This window comes from Schistocerca piceifrons, chromosome 8 (genome assembly GCF_021461385.2).
Source record: "Schistocerca piceifrons isolate TAMUIC-IGC-003096 chromosome 8, iqSchPice1.1, whole genome shotgun sequence".
NCBI classification, from domain to species: domain Eukaryota; kingdom Metazoa; phylum Arthropoda; class Insecta; order Orthoptera; family Acrididae; genus Schistocerca; species Schistocerca piceifrons.
This window is the reverse complement of record NC_060145.1, coordinates 321,759,042-321,776,744: the sequence shown is the minus strand read 5'-3', so window position 1 is coordinate 321,776,744 and position 17,703 is coordinate 321,759,042. Positions and strand designations below refer to the sequence as shown.

General features: G+C 39.6%; 1 protein-coding gene across 1 annotated transcript in view; it reads right to left on the bottom strand.

The window, feature by feature from the left end:
* The window catches only part of LOC124711905 (quinone oxidoreductase-like protein 1), a 137,926-nt gene that overhangs the window by 39,699 nt on the left and 80,524 nt on the right, over positions 1 to 17,703 (bottom strand). Inside the window, exons 2-3 of the mRNA XM_047242157.1 lie at positions 13,463 to 13,742; positions 4,016 to 4,126 (exon numbers count right to left, since the gene is read on the bottom strand). Of these exons, the coding sequence (XP_047098113.1) occupies positions 4,016 to 4,126; positions 13,463 to 13,742 (391 nt within the window). The remainder of the gene's footprint in view (positions 1 to 4,015; positions 4,127 to 13,462; positions 13,743 to 17,703) is intronic.

Below are 17,703 nucleotides of genomic sequence, written 5' to 3'. Positions count from 1 at the left end.
TGAGCAGCAGCATAGCATAATGGTTAAGATATGTTCCACAGATGTTAGAGGTTGTGGGTTCGAATCCTGTCAGATGCATCAAAATTTTTATTTTTGAATCTTTATTTTTATTAATTTAATTGGTCTAAATGTCTTTATTTCTAATGCTTTGCCACACTGTCAGATTTTTTATTTGTTCTCATCATCATCATCATCATCATCATCATCATTATTAACTTTGATTTAATTTCTCTTGTTTTATTATTTTATATTTTCATTCACATTATTGCATTCATTAATTCTATTCACAATATTGCTTGAATTTAGTTTTATTTATGAAATTATGTTTTAAATGTTTGATTGAGAATTAAAAAAAAGGTCTTGTAACAAAAAATAATTTTTTAATGCCACTGCAGAGCTAAGATAAAAAAATTCTCTCTTCTTTCGTTTTTAACAGATTGGCGTTTTCCAACATTTAAATATTTGATAGACAAATAGAAATAACTAAAATCATGTGCACAGATTCCAAATGAAAAAAAGAATGACAGGAATAAAAAATTAGAGCAAATAAAATTAATTATGATGATTAAAATGACATGGGAAAGGATTAGAAATAAAAATTTACATTTAAACTAATTAAATGAATAAAAATAATGATCAAAGTTATTTCAATAAATATTTAAAAATACAAATTGTAATGCATCTGACAGGAATCGAACCCACAACTTCTACATGTCAGAATACCAGGTGAGAGAAAAAGGACTTCACAACTTCGGAATGATATAGAAATTTATTGAGATAAGCTAGAGAACTGATAGATGTGTCATTTTGGTTTGATATGACTACCATTTGCGATGCAGAAAATATCTCATTGGTAGTCAATTTCTTCCCACATTTGTTGCAGAAAATTGGGCATAATTTGTGCAACAGCAGCATAGATTCGATTTTTCAGGTAGGCTTAATTGTTTGGTAGGGGAGAAACATATACAAGGTCTTCAATGAAACCCAGGAGAAAGAAATCCAGTGGTAAAAATGGAAATGTCGTGTGGCTAGGGCCTCCCGTCGGGTGGACCGTTCGCCTGGTGCAGGTCTTTCGATTTGACGCCACTTCGGCGACCTGCGTGTCGATGGGGATGAAATGATGATGATTAGGACAACACGACACCCAGTCCCTGAGCGCAAGTCTGGGGAATAATGTGTCTACACAATTTTTCCTTCACAGCCAGTCCACGAACCTGGGAAGCAATTAGCGAAGAAACCTTGAACTTCCGTGAGGAAATGAGGCGCACCATCTTGCTGGTGGAAAACCATCCCATCTCCGTCACCTTCACTGATCTATGGCATTCAAATGTTTTCAAGCATATCCATATACACAATACCAGTGACAGTTTTCTCCTTGAAGAAGAAAGGGCTGTAAATTTTCAATTTTCTAAGGGCACAAAACACATTAACTCTGGGGCTGTCACGAATGTGTTCCATGTGGATTTTTGCTGACTCATATCGCGCAGTTGTGGGCGTTCACCATGCCACTGATATGAAATGTTGACTCATCGCTAAAGATTGTTGTATTCAGGAATGTCTGGACGTCCTCTGTCCAATGCAACATCTCTGCACAGAATTCTCCATGAGCAACCTTATATGACTCATCAATGTTCTGTGCCATTATGACTCTGTACGGTTTCAAGAGTAAACACCTATGCAGTACTCACCAAACAAATCACACTGACTTTTGTGGATTCCAGGCAAATCTCTCCCTAACCTGAATAAGATTTTCACTCTGCAGCAGAGTGTGCACTGATATGAAACTTCCTGGCAGATCAAAACTGTGTGCCAGACTGAGACTTGAACTCGGGACCTTTGCCTTTCGCGGGCAAGTGCTCTACCAACCAAGCTACCCAAGCATGACTCACGCCCCGTCGACGCAGCTTTGCCCGCGAAAGGCAAAGGTCCCAAGTTCGAGTCTTGGTCTGGCACACAGTTTTAATCTGCCAGGAAGTTTCTCCATAACCTGTTCGACATAATCATCAAGTAGCAAGTGAATTATCATGTTGTAGTGAGCAACCAGTCTCAACAAAGTTCTTGTGCCAGAAGTACGTTATAGGCCAGCTACGAGGTTCTTTAGTGTATTCGGTGTGAAATTTACATCGAACAGTTGTTGCAGAGTTCGTTTCATTAAACCAAAACACACAGTGAGCAAATTTCACACTAGTGAAAGTAGCCGTTTGAATTGTGCACTATGCTGGCACTTCTGGTGACAGAATGGGGTACTGATCCACTACTTGAATCAAACATGAAGTTGTTTGCTACCGATTCTGTAAGTTATCGAGAGGAATTTCTCTACCATTCCAAAGTAAAGAACTCCTTTTTGACTCTCTCTGTACATCTTAACCACTGTGCTACACTGAATTTTAAGGCTCTAGAGTATGATGTAAAACTTTTTCATTGATTACTCACAAATGAGGGCCAACTTGGGTGTGATGTGATACCTACACCACCTCACAGATCAACGCTTCCCAAGCTGGGAGTAATAGCCCCCTGGGGGATAAAAGAAAATTTTATGAGGGGTAAAAAAGAAAAGGGGTTGACTGTGTTTTGGCCATGAATGCAATTTTTTTTTAAAAAGATCATAAGTTTTACCACTATTTCATAAGATTGTAATACTGCTTACAGTACATGTGTTACCAATAACCACCTTTTTTCCAATTACTAGCATCAACATGTGACACAATGTAGTGGAGGTTACAGCTTGTGAAATAAATGCACGAATATTGTCTTCTTCAAATACTCCACCCACTACACACGTACTTTGTACCATAACCTGTCTCAATAGAATGCGACATGTACATCTCATATGCTTATATATCTTATGGAAATTCTCTCTCTAAGTTGTCGGTAGTTCCTGCAATGTTTCAAAAATTGCTTTATTATTTGCTTCCAACAGAGGAACACACTGACAGCACAACACAACAATAACTTTGTAGTGACTACTTCACTGCTGTACTGTCTACACAGTATTATAATTATAATTATTATTATTATTGGCAGTGGTCAGACACAAAGCATCAGCAGCCTGAGGCCTTCCAATTTCGGTCATTTCAGAAGTAAGGCATCTAGCAATTAAGTAATTTACAAATGATAAGTATAGAGAATGCATTTTACCTTGATTGATTTTAAATGGGTTGCAGCAAGGATCCCTAGGAAGAGGATTGGTGCAGAGGAAGCATGTTTTGCATCAAGTGTCTGTCCTCAATGTGGATAGTTACATTTCTTTTTGGAGGAGGAGTTGTAGGTACCACTCGCAGTGCACTCAGGATTGCTTCATCATTCTATAAAAGAGTTGTTAGAAATAAGCAGTACCAGATGTGTCGCTGGCTCATTAGTTTGTGTTTCAGTAAAACATCTACAAAAACTAAATATCTTTTATCTTTTATCATTTTAAAAATAAAAGTATGCAACAAAAATTCTTTTTCATTCCAAAGTGTAGTTAGGCATTAACGATGATGGTGGTGGGGAAAGGGTGGGGGGTTACTAGCTAACATCTCATTACGCAAAGGGGTAATGGTCAGAGAAAGGTTGGGAACCATTGGTATAGATGGTTTTAGAAAGTCAATCCCATCCACACAGACCTACTGATGTATGTTGTATACAGGGGCAAACCAATATTTGATGAATATAAAGCAAAACTGTGAATTAAATTAGTAAGGCTATGGCCTGTGTGGGGCAGTTCACCAGTATATCTATTTATGCACCTCTCATGGCTCTGGACATGTCAGATGTTGGTTTAAGTCCATACATTCATCTCAGAATGTCTTGTTGAGTTGTTAGCATGTATGATACTACTGCATAACAAGGAATATCATCCATATAAATATGGTAATGGAATGTTCCGATGGAATAGAAATAAGGGAAGGAGTAAAGGATAAGGAACAAGCATGACTGTATCAGTGTTAATTCAAGCGAGCTTACCGAAATGCTGATTGTACTATTAACTGCATTTAAAATTCTGCTGAACAGTGAAACATGTATTTTGTCTCACCTGTGTCTCCAGAGTTCAGTTTCCCAAGGTAATGAAGTGCAGTGTAGGCTTTTACGGCGTCCCCAATGCAGGCAGCAGCGTCAACAAAACTTACATCATCTGGCTTCAATACTGGAAACCCAACAAATTATTATAACTTACCCAACAAATTAATATTTACTTCTATTAAAATAAGACAACTACTTATTGTATTTAATGAGAATGGTTTTTTTTCCTTAAAAATTTACATTTATTTCCAAATTGTCAATATGAATTCCACACAATTTAATAGTATTCCATTATGTGTCATACAAAGGTAAGCCATCCCTTTTACAGATATATTACAGCTCCCAGCAAGTCAACTGAAACTTGCCACACTATTTGTCTACAAATGATCCTACAGATTTGTTCCTCTTTGTAGTCACATATATTACAACCTTCATGTATTTACATAAAGCAACTAACTCCTATAGTAATTTATGAATTGTTTCAGGAAATGTTTGTTCCTCAAAATCTGCAATTTAACACTTGCATAAATGGCTAGTTGCAAGTCTTATAACTATACCAATATTTTATGAAAGTCTGACTGGATAACTATTATAGGACAACACTTTTTCAGAGACAAAGTCATCACCTGCATATTAATATAGAACAGGGATAGTTATGGCCCTACTACATGTTTCTGAGGCACTCTGAACATTACTTCCAGGTGTGCAGACAGTCTTGTCTTTCACTTCTTTGGAGTAGATGCATGGAAAGTAACCCACTGTTTCGATTGTTACTTACTTTCCTCATGCCAAACAAATCAACTTCTACCAAATCTTTCCTCTTGAATGCCTTCTGACTCATAATTATTTTTTCTAAGACGAAATTTACACATAAACCTGCAGAACCGTATATGCATCCCTAATGGAATCAGTCCTGTCCCTCAACACCTTGTGTTTCTCATCTGTTTCAGATTCACTGATAACATCATAACCTAGGCACATGGCAAGGACAGTATATTTCCATCAGTATCATATTACAAACTTCTGAGCCTGCTTCACACATCCTTTATCAGTTCAATGGCCTACCTTTCTGAATACCGATTTCTATCTCCCTAGAACTCTCTGGCCATTCCAAACACATCAACCACCAACAGTACCTTAACTTTCCCACCTGTCACACGTTCCACATCAAAAAGTCCCTCCTCTACAGTCCTTGCACCTGCCGATTCAGCATCTGTAGTTGAAAGGAGTTTTTTAAGAAGACAACTAACCTTTCCAGAAGCTTTACAGCTAGATAACCTTACAGAGGCTGTGCAAGAAACAGATTTCCCGCACCATTTCTTCCAATGTGACCCAACAAATACATTGACACTTCAAACCAGCCACTGATCAGTATTCCTTTGTCATTATATTTCTTCTACATATTGGAAAAAATAAGTGCATCCCTTGACATGGCTTTCATTATCTATTATTTTACCCTGAGACAACAGATGTTTTATCCACAAATGGTCAAACAACTTTTAGCATTGTACTTGATAACAGCAGAAAAGCCAAAATCCAGATAGTAGAGAAGATAAATTTAGTAATTCACAATCATATGGCAGTTTCCTTCTCTCTCTTTTTTCATCAAAAAACAAAGATGATGTGACTTACCAAACGAAAGTGCTGGCAGGTCGAAAGACACACAAACAAACACAAACATACACACAAAATTCAAGCTTTCGCAACAAACTGTTGCCTCATCAGGAAAGAGGGAAGGAGAGGGAAAGAAGAAAGGATGTGGGTTTTAAGGGAGAGGGTAAGGAGTCATTCCAATCCCGGGAGCGGAAAGACTTACCTTAGGGGGAAAAAAGGACAGGTATACACTCGCGCGCACACACACACACACACACACACACACACACACACACACACACACACACACACAAGCAGACGTATTTAAAGACAAAGAGTTTGGGCAGAGATGTCAGTCGAGGCGGAAGTGCAGAGGCAAAGATGTTGTTGAATGACACGTGAGGTATGAGTGGTGGCAACTTGAAATTAGCGGAGATTGAGGCCTGGTGGGTAACGGGAAGAGAGGATATATTGAAGAGCAAGTTCCCATCTCCGGAGTTCGGATAGGTTGGTGTTGGTGGGAAGTATCCAGATAACCCGGACGGTGTAACACTGTGCCAAGATGTGGTGGCCGTGCACCAAGGCATGTTTAGCCACAGGGTGATCCTCATTACCAACAAACACTGTCTGCCTGTGTCCATTCATGCGAATGGACAGTTTGTTGCTGGTCATTCCCACATAGAATGCATCACAGTGTAGGCAGGTCAGTTGGTAAATCACGTGGGTGCTTTCACACGTGGCTCTGCCTTTGCTCGTGTACACCTTCCGGGTTACAGGACTGGAGTAGGTGGTGGTGGGAGGATGCATGGGACAGGTTTTACACCGGGGGCGGTTACAAGGATAGGAGCCAGAGGGTAGGGAAGGTGGTTTGGGGATTTCATAGGGAATCCTCAGAACCTTAGGCCCCCTGCAAAACCTTTCACCTGACTCCATCAACCTCCTGACCCCACCGACACCCCGCACCCCTACCTTCTACCTTCTTCCTAAAATTCACAAACCCAATCATCCCGGCCGCCCCATTGTAGCTGGTTACCAAGCCCCCACAGAATGTATCTCTGCCTAGGTAGATCAACACCTTCAACCCATTACATGCAGTCTCCCATCCCTCATCAAAGACACCAACCACTTTCTCGAACGCCTGGAATCCTTACCCAATCTGTTACCCCCCGGAAACCATCCTTGTAACCATCGATGCCACTTCCTTATACACAAATATTCCGCACGTCCAGAGCCTCGCTGCGATGGAGCATTTCCTTTCACGCCGATCACCTGCCACCCTACCTAAAACCTTTCCTCATTACCTTAGCCAGCTTCATCCTGACCCACAACTTCTTCACTTTTGAATGCCAGACATACCAACAATTAAAGGGAACAGCCATGGGTACCAGGATGGCCCGCTCGTACGCCAACCTATTCATGGGTCGCCTAGAGGAAGCCTTATGGTTACCCAGGCCTGCCAACCCAAAGTTTGGTACAGATTTATTGAGGACATCTTCATGATCTGGACTCACAGTGAAGAAGAACTCCAGAATTTCCTCTCCAACCTAAACTCCTTTGGTTCCATCAGATTCACCTGGTCCTACTCCAAATCCCACGCCACTTTCCTTGACGTTGACCTCCATCTGTCCAATGACCAGCTTCACACGTCCGTCCACATCAAACCCACCAACAAGCAACAGTACCTGCATTATGACAGCTGCCACCCATTCCACATCAAACGGTCCCTTCCCTACAGCCTAGGTCTTCGTGGCAAACGAATCTGCTCCAGTCCGGAATCCCTGAACCATTACACCAACAACCTGACAACAGCTTTCGCATCCCGTAACTACCCTCCCGACCTGGTACAGAAGCAAATAACCAGAGCCACTTCCTCATCCCCTCAAACCCAGAACCTCCCACAGAAGAACCACAAAAGTGCCCCACTTGTGACAGGATACTTTCCGGGACTGGACCAGACTCTGAATGTGGCTCTCCAGCAGGGATACGACTTCCTCAAATCCTGCCCTGAAATGAGATCCATCCTTCATGAAATCCTCCCCACTCCACCAAGAGTGTCTTTGCGCCGTCCACCTAACCTTCGTAACCTGTTAGTTCATCACTATGAAATCCCCAAACCACCTTCCCTACCCTCTGGCTCCTATCCTTGTAACCGCCCCCGGTGTAAAACCTGTCCCATGCACCCTCCCACCACCACCTACTCCAGTCCTGTAACCCGGAAGGTGTACACGAGCAAAGGCAGAGCCACGTGTGAAAGCACCCACGTGATTTACCAACTGACCTGCCTACACTGTGATGCATTCTATGTGGTAATGACCAGCAACAAACTGTCCATTCGCATGAATGGACACAGGCAGACAGTGTTTGTTGGTAATGAGGATCACCCTGTGGCTAAACATGCCTTGGTGCACGGCCAGCACATCTTGGCACAGTGTTACACCGTCCGGGTTATCTGGATACTTCCCACCAACACCAACCTATCCGAACTCCGGAGATGGGAACTTGCTCTTCAATATATCCTCTCTTCCCGTTACCCACCAGGCCTCAATCTCCGCTAATTTCAAGTTGCCACCACTCATACCTCAAGTGTCATTCAACAACATCTTTGCCTCTGCACTTCCGCCTCGACTGACATCTCTGCCCAAACTCTTTGTCTTTAAATACGTCTGCTTGTGTCTGTATATGTGTGGATGGATATGTGTGTGTGCGCGCGTGAGTGTATACCTGTCCTTTTTTCCCCCTAAGGTAAGTCTTTCCGCTCCCGGGATTGGAATGACTCCTTACCCTCTCCCTTAAAACCCACATCCTTTCTTCTTTCCCTCTCCTTCCCTCTTTCCTGATGAGGCAACAGTTTGTTGCGAAAGCTTGAATTTCGAAAAAGAAGAAAAACATGTACCCTTCAACTCAACCCCTGAGCCACTCCAGCTCCCTCCAGTACCACCACCAAGTCTTTCACCTGTGAAAAACCCATACGTAGAACAATTCCAGGTTTTGAGCCACAGGCAGTCACATAAATAAGATTGAACTTGTAGCTTCAACAGCTGCCATTCTTTCCACAGTAAAAAGTCTCTCTCATACAGTGTAACCACATCTAGAGCAACAAGCACTCCCCAGCCTTGCCCAGTATGCTAAAGCATAAACAGGCACTGTCCTCCAATCTTAGTTCATTAACTGATCTCCCACATGTTCCTAATTGTTCAATCATCCCAATTTATGAGATGCTCAGAAGCATCACCCTAATTCTGCAGTACCACCCCAGACTCAAACACCCTGTCACATAGTGCACCTGATTCCCCCTCCTCCCCCCTCCCCTCTTTTCCAAATACCAGTTTCTCAGTTTGCATAGCATAGATGATAATTGTCTATCCAACACACCCTTTAATCATTGAAACCCACTGGAGTCTGATTCCACTAGGCTGTCAATTACCTTCCTCCACCCCTGTCACCATGCCTTTCCTTTCCACCCACTTCCCAACAGGTACTCACCACCATCACTGTTACCTCTGCAGTTGACCTGTTCCTGTGATCTCTCCTGCTCCCTCATAACAAGTAACTTATGGGACTTTCCTTCAACACAAAGAAATCTCTGGTGCCACATGGCTATCTTGTTCTACTGCTCCCTCTTGCTCACCTGGACATCACCCTTCACATTCCTGTCACCATTCCAGATTCCATCTCGCTTACATGCCTGTCGACTGTTCAAAACATCAACTACAGGGACTGTTCTTACCTTTACTCCTTCCTATATTAAACAGGTTGTACTTTTAACAGCCAGACCTAAAAGTACAACAACATGAATTACGATGGATTGCTACACATTACATAGAGGAGATACACTGAGCAGCAGACACGTACATTTAAAAGTAGGCTCTTGGATATTATCAAGCTATTGGACTAAGTCCTTCCTCAAGTTGGGTTGCAGTGTCTGGAACCGACAGTGTTTTTTTTTCCTTTGGTGTGTGTGTGTGTGTGTGTGTGTGTGTGTGTTAGGGGGGGGGGGGTTAGCCATAAGAGGCACCTCAACGCCTCATCTATGTGCTGAGTAGCAATGTATCATAATTTGTACTACTGTTATTCAATCACCAATTTTCCATTGTTTGACAAACAACTATACATTTCCTTCTTTGACAGTGAGAATCTGTTATCATCTACAGCTATCCTCCAAAAAACACCTAACTGTGTGTAGTAGAGGATAATTCTGGTAACAGCACCATTTTCTGCCCTTTCCTGTTCCATCCACTAATGGTGTGTGGAAAGCATGACTGTAGGAAACCTCGATAGTGTTGTGTTGTAACCACAATAAAGTCAAAATCTGAAAGCAGGGTCATCAAAGTAGTAAAACACTTGGCACTGAAACTCCAATGTACAGAGAGAACACAACTGCTGCTATTTCTACAAACACTAAATATTCCAGAACATGCAAACAGCACAAACACAAGAAATTTAAGGTCCATCCACGAATGATAAATTATGGCTGGTGATCAGATCTGAACTGGTGACCCAAAGCATGCCATCCAGTGACACTACTGCTAGTCCACACTGCACACAGCACAGTTCGCAGCAGTATGACTTCTAGTTCCTCCAGTTCTCTCATGACGATCATTTCATGAGATGTATGTACACGAAATTAATACGTTGTCTGTCTTTCTCAGAACAATATTAACAGTAAATCTCTCTGTGATGCACAATGCTTCTCTTTTAGTAACTTCAATTGGAATTTGGTGAGTGTTTCCATATCTTATCACACTTACTAAATGAACCTGTGGCAAACATACATCACAGTTGTTTGGATATTCTCTACCTCCTCCATTAATCATACTTGCTAAGGGTACTCGAGAACTGATTGAACCAGTGTATTGTAAGCCATTTTTATTGTGGATTAATTACTTATCATTCGTATTCTTCCCATGAATCTCAGCTTGGTATCTGCAATTCAATATTATATATATTGTATATTATGAAAAGGATAATTACTACTCACCGTTTAGCAGAGATGCTGATTTTTTTTTTAATGTGGAACTGGGTTCTGAGAATGTGTAAGGAAACTTTTCGATACCAACACGATGGAAGGAGCAAGGCTCCACAGTCGAGGGTAAAAACACATAAAAATACATAAACAACATAGAAATATGTTTGAAAAAATTTACAGAAATACACATCATCTCCACTGCATGGAGAGTAGCAACTATTTTTTCTTAATATGATCATTCCATTTTAGGCCACTCTTGGTAGTAACTTCTACATCCAGTGGTTTATAGTCTATAGTGTAATCTAAGGGCAACACATCCTTTCATCTATTTATGCACAACACATTAGATTTACTTATGTTAAGTGTCAATCACCTATGTCTGTCCCTGCACGTCTGACAGTTTGATGTGTGGAGTTCTATGTGCTATGCTGAATGTTGTTGAATGTTTGGACAATGTCTTGAACATCACATTTGTTTTCTCCGTCAGTGATTAGAAATGTATCATCTTCTGTAGAAGTTAACTTTTGAATGCATGTTGGCTTGTAAGAGGAACTAGAAACTGATATCCACAGAAAGAAACTTGGGGAAAACCTACTCAACAACAATAGTGGAACAGGTTCAACCAACATTTCCAAAATTTTGACAAAGTACTTAAAGCATTCTCACAATCTACAATTTCAATGCACAGCAATTTACATAACCAATCCCCTTCATTTCCCAATAAGTTTAACCTACAACAAATATGTACGATATGTTGTAACCTTTTTTACATAATATTACCATTTAATATAACAGAATTGTGCACATGTCCAAATTCTGTTGCAGCCCAGTCATATTTATAAAGTAGAAGAAAAACACATTTGTGTATGTATAATCACCTAGGATAATAGCTGAATTATGCACATAATCATATTCTTAGGCAGCCCATTCATCTTTTTAAAATGAAAGAAAACCATTTTTGTACATAACCATTTAATATAATAACCGATTTGCAGTGTAGAGTAACAAATAACCTAGCTTTAGGTATGGCAACTCTCAGTCATCTTTGTATCTAATGTAGCAAGTATATTTGTAACATGTATGTCATCTTTGACGTGACAGTGTACACATAGCATACAGGAGGTCATACAACAAGCTGCAATATGCGCTTTTTATGATGCTACTGTCCCTGTAAGTACAACTTACTGTCACAAGTTAATGTTTTCAAACTTTAAAAGCACCTTTCCTAAAGCACAGTTTTTATCACTAGTAAAAGACATAACATAACCTATATTGCCCTTTGTCTGCTGCTGTGAAAATGCTTTACTGCTCTTCACTAACACCAGCTATGAAAACAATTTTCCACATGAAGATGATGTGAACCACTGAAATGCATAGTGACAAAGTAAATAAGGGATTGCTGTAGAAAACTGTTTTACTTGTATTTATCAACAGCCACGGCCCTCATATAATGCTGTCCTTTATGGATGAAATATTCTTCAGTGAGCTTGTATTTTGCTCAGTCAGCCACAATGCACAGCTATGTCAAATGCCTTCCAGAATCCAAGGAACGTGACATCAAGATGGGCATCATTATCTATGGTCCTCTGGACGTTGCGGACAGAGTGACCAAAGTACACAAAAACTTTGTTTCTGGCCTTTATGTTGATTTCTACCAAAATGATATTTGTTCCCCAAAAAGGTGATAAAAGCAAGCATAGAATATGTTCCATAAGACTACAAGACTGATGTCAGTGATATAGTCTTATACAATAATTGCAAGCTTATGTCCCATGACCATTCTTGGAAACAGGACTTACATGCACTTTTCTCCATTTTCTTGGTACACTTTACTGTCCCAGTCATTTACGATAAACCATTGCTAGGAGGCGAGAGTTCTTTCAAGTACTCCATATAGAATCACATAGATTACTTCATCAGGTCCACATATAGTTTCTTTGTTGAGCTATTTTTGTTAATTTTCTGCTAAGCAATGGCTTATATCAATATCTGTCATTTTGGCATACAGTAATGATTGAAAGAAGGAACCCGATTACTATCTTCTGTAGTAAAATAATTTTGGAGGAATAGTGAATTCAGTATTGCAGTATCCTTTCTGTGATCTTCCATTAGAGCACTAAGCTACTGAGCAGATGATTTTAAATGGTTTATTGATTTACACAAGACCAAAATTTTTTTAATATCCATTTGTCAGATCAATTGGCAAAATTTTATTTTTAATCCCACTGAACCCTTCTCACATTGCACTTTATGATCACTTGGTGTCATTCAGATATTTTTTGTTAACAAGTGTTTAACTTCACTTAAATCTGTACCAAAAATCTCACCACATATATAACTTTCTAATACAACTACTAAACCACAGTGTGTCTTTTCCATCTCACTGCAATTACATATGTAAAGCATCCCATAGAATCATTGTGAATATGGACACAATGCACCTATACTTATCAAATGCCAGCAGATATGAGAATGACATTGTCAAAAACAGATATGTCATCTCACTGTCACACCTCCATTTTACTTTCATAATTTAAACTTCCATCCTCTCTGAATGGTATTGAGTTGTCTTTCCATTTATTTCTTAAATTAATTCTTATGGATATGATTCAATATTTCTTTTATTTCCAATTTTTTTTTAAATTAGCACTAGTGTAATTTAGTTGTTCTAAAACTTAATTGTGTCACATTATTTATTTTATTTCTATCAGGAGTTGTTAAAATCTCTATTACGTAGTTCCCTATTGTTGGCCAATTTTCTCACCAACGCACAACTATAACAACTTTAGCTTCTGCTTATTCACTGTACCACTAATAAATTAAAACAAAACAAACAGCAGTATTTGGAATATTATAGTATTTTCAAACCAGAGATTAGAATTAAAACTTTAAGATACATACCAACATCAAATTCTTGTACAACAACATATTCTGAGCAACCAGACTGTTCATAATCAAGTGGTACAACTCCAACAACCTGATCACCAACTTTCAAAGTAGTCACATCAGACCCAACAGCTTGAACAACACCCGAGATGTCAAATCCCAAACCCATGAATTGTTTCTTGTTTGCTCTTGCAAGTATCTGCATTACAGCAATGTGGTCAAACTGAGTATCAGGCAGGCCACATGCTTTTACTTCGATAAGAATCCCGTTTTTTTCCAGGTCAGGCAGTGTCACCTGTAAACAAGTAGAAAAGACAATATGAAATAAATAAAAGGAGTGGGGATGAAAGTAGGTAACATTGACGAGGGTGTGAGACAGGAATAGGTGAATGACAGGAATCTGTGAAAATGATAATGACACTTTTAACTTCTTGTGACAGAGGAAAACTGCTGTACTCTTGAAAAGAAAGATAAGTCCAATACTCACTAAGTTCATATTTCGCTGAGTATGTGAGAGGGCGCAATTTAACCAAATGCTTTCTTGAAGCCTAGAAAAACAGAATCAGCCTAGGTGCCTATGTCTACAGTGCTGTGTATCTCATGAACGAACAGAGCAGGCTGAGTTTGACAAGGTCTCTGCCTGCAGAATTCATGTTGATATTTACAGAAGATTTTTGTTCTCCAAAATTGTCATAATATGTGACAATCAGACACGTCACACAATTCTACACTACACTAACTTCAGCACTATGAGTCTGCAAGTACGTCCATCTATCCTAGGACCCTTCTCGAAAATGGAAATGAATTGCGCTTTTCCAGTCACTGGGTACCCTTTGTTGCTCCAACGACCTATGATAAACTACTGGTACAATTGGAGCAAGTTCTTTTGCATAATCTATGGAGAATCTCAAAGTATCTCATTCTATGCAAACGCCATTCCACTACTGAGCATTTTGAGTTTTTTTCCTATTACACAATCATTTATTTTTAAAACAATATGGAAATGATTGATTGCTATTATCACACAGAGGTGGCAATGAGACACAGAAAGGCACAATGAAAAGACTGCTTAATATTTAAGCTTTTGGATAAAAGTCCCCTCCTGAAACACATTCACAAAAGAACAACATGCAAACACATTGTTACTTTCTCTGGTTGCTGTGGCCCGAATCTCACTGTGGCTGACGAGAGCAGCAATTTGGGGTAGGGCATGGGGAGGGGAGGGAGGAGGCGTGGGGGGGGGGGGGGGGTGCAATAGCAGGTTAGGGAAGGGAGAAAAATGATGTGTTGCTTGTGGGAGTATGCAGGGGCATGGTATGGACAGGATATGGCTGGCTGCTAGGTGCAGAGTCAGAAAGATTTACAGTGGGTGGGAAGGACGAAAGAGGAGAGGAGAGGAGAGAGAGAGAGACTTAGGGAAGTGGTATCTGAAAATGTTTTTGAATTTTCTCCATCTGTGTTCAGGGTTGACTACTCAGATAGTCTGCAATTTGTATCCTGTTACTCTTGTTAAGCAAAGATATTTTCCTACGTTCGTTCAACATTCCTTGTAACACCTGTAGTCACTGATGTTCTCACAGCCTTAAGATCACTGATGGCCTCCTCTGTGTTGAGTGATTTGAAAATTTAGGTATGACTGCTGCTAGGTGGTCTAACAAGGAGAGGTCCTCAGTGGTGGGATTGACTTTTGACTTTTTGAAAGCATCTATACTGCGATGTAAATATCCCAGCTATCACGTACCACAGCCACTCATCCTGGTAGGCCCTCATTTGTGAGTTATTGACCAAAAAAAAATCTGAATTGCTTGATGCTCAATACCATTAATATAGTAGCTTCTTATTTACTGGTTGCGTGGTGTAATGGATAGTGCAAGGCCTTGACATGGAGGAATGTAGTGGGTTCGAATCTCGTCAGATACTTTAATATTTTTTGTTGTTTTTTTTTTATTTTTATTTTTTATTTTTATCAAAATTATTTTGATCATTACTTTTATTCAATTAATTGGTTTAAACGTAATTTTATATTTCTATTCCTTTATCACATCATTTTACTCATCACATCAGCATCTTCATCTATCTGCTCTCATCTTTCTTCCTATTATTTTTTTTCCACTCGAAATCTGCGTTCACATGATTTTAAGTATTCTTTTTGATTTAATTTCTTTCATTTTATCATCCTATTTTTTCATTCATGTTTTGCAGTCATTATTTCTATTCCTCATTTTTCTTGAATTTGGCTTTACTTATAATCCCTTCTTTTGTTTAAATCTTCATCTCCACTATTTTGTAATGGTGTTGAGTGAATTTAGGCTATGTTTTAAATGTTTGTACAATGATTACCATAAAAAATTGTGCATCTTCCAATGAAAAGTACATTTTTGACACTATTGCACAGTCAGGATAAATAGATTAAATGACTTTTGTTTTTTAACCAATAGATCGGCATTTTCAAATATTTAATTATTATAACAGATAAATATAATTAAATTCATATTCACAATAATTTCAATAATATAAAGAAAAAATGGGAACAAATGAAAAAATTCATACAATGACTGAAATGTGACAAAGGAATAGAAATAAAAAATTACATTTAAAGCAATTAACTTAATAAAAATAATGAGCATTGTCATTTTGATAAAGACTTAAAAATAAAAAAGATTTAAGGCACATCATGAGATTTGAACCTTCAGCATGTGAAAGCCTGACTATAGTCATTACACCACACAGCCAGTCTACTTAAATCTTAACACTATTGAGCACCATATAAAATTCCGAATTTTTTTCCATCTATTACTCACCAACAAGGTCACCCAAGTGTGAATGGCAGCAGGTGGTGATACCTGGGATCTTAACCTACATCACCGTATAGATGGTTTCAAAAAGTCAAGCAGACTGCAGTCAAGTCAAGCACTGCAGACCTCTCCATGTAAGACATCAAACTCCCAAGTCAGTTCTCGATCAATTTGCTTGAAATAATTAGGCAAAACACACAAGATATGCAGAACAATCTTATATAATCCATCTCTGACAGCAGGTTTCATTGGGTGACACTCATTCTATAGCAGGTCTATTTATGTTGCCTCCCCCCCCCCCCCACCTCACCTCACCAAATACAGCAACAAGATCAAGAAAATCTAAAATGCTCTGCCACTGCAGCTCCTGATTAAAACCGAGCGAGGTGGCGCAGTGGTTAGCACACTGGACTCGCATTCGGGAGGACGACGGTTCAATCCCGTCTCCGGCCATCCTGATTTAGGTTTTCCGTGATTTCCCTAAATCGTTTCAGGCAAATGCCGGGATGGTTCCTTTGAAAGGGCACGGCCGATTTCCTTCCCAATCCTTCCTTAACCCGAGCTTGCGCTCCGTCTCTAATGACCTCGTTGTCGACAGGACGTTAAACACTAACCACCACCACCTCCTGATTAAAGTGGTTCAGAAGACATTTTATTATATATTTCACTATCCCTTATTGATTTATACACAGCAGTAAATAAACTGACATCACTGATTTCTACTTACCTTTGCAATATGTTTTCTAATCTAAATTTAGGATTTTGCTTCTATTCACTTCGTGTTTCAACCAGCTTTGTGATTCTAATAGTACAAAGGCATTATTAACTTTAATCCTGGAACTTTACCAAGGATGGTTCTGCAGTTTACTAACACCACATTAACATTTTCTCTTTCCAACCGCAAGGAGCAAAGTTTCCTAAGGGTAATGTGGCTGATCTGTCTTCAACTTTGGCAGGCAATTCGTCATTGACCCAAAGAATGGGTTCTTTTAACCTTTTTTTTTTTTTAAAAAAAAAAAAAAAACCTGTGCATGCCACAGATACTCTACTACCCAAGTATCTGCTTTCTTGGTTTAGTTCACCCCTGACATATTGCACAAGGGAAAAGGGGGCACTACTATTCTCCATAAAGTAGTAATGGTTGAGAAATTTGTGTCAGATATCATCTGAGTTTCTAATTTAGATCTTTCAATAGGCACCTAGTGTTCTAGGTATGGCACAGCAGTTAGCCATGCTTGCATCCCAAGTGCAATGTTAGCTGCTTTCACCAATCCAGCCAACTGGTTAAAGAAATCAAAGATGGCCCCGAAAACCAAGGTGGCAAGCTGGTTGCACCCCATGACTTCACTGGCTGCCAGTAAAGCCTCCTCTGAATTTCTGACAAGACCTCACAGCTAACATGCTGAATGCGCACTGGCCCACTTTCCTGACCTGTCTACTACTCTCCTGGGAAGCTCCATT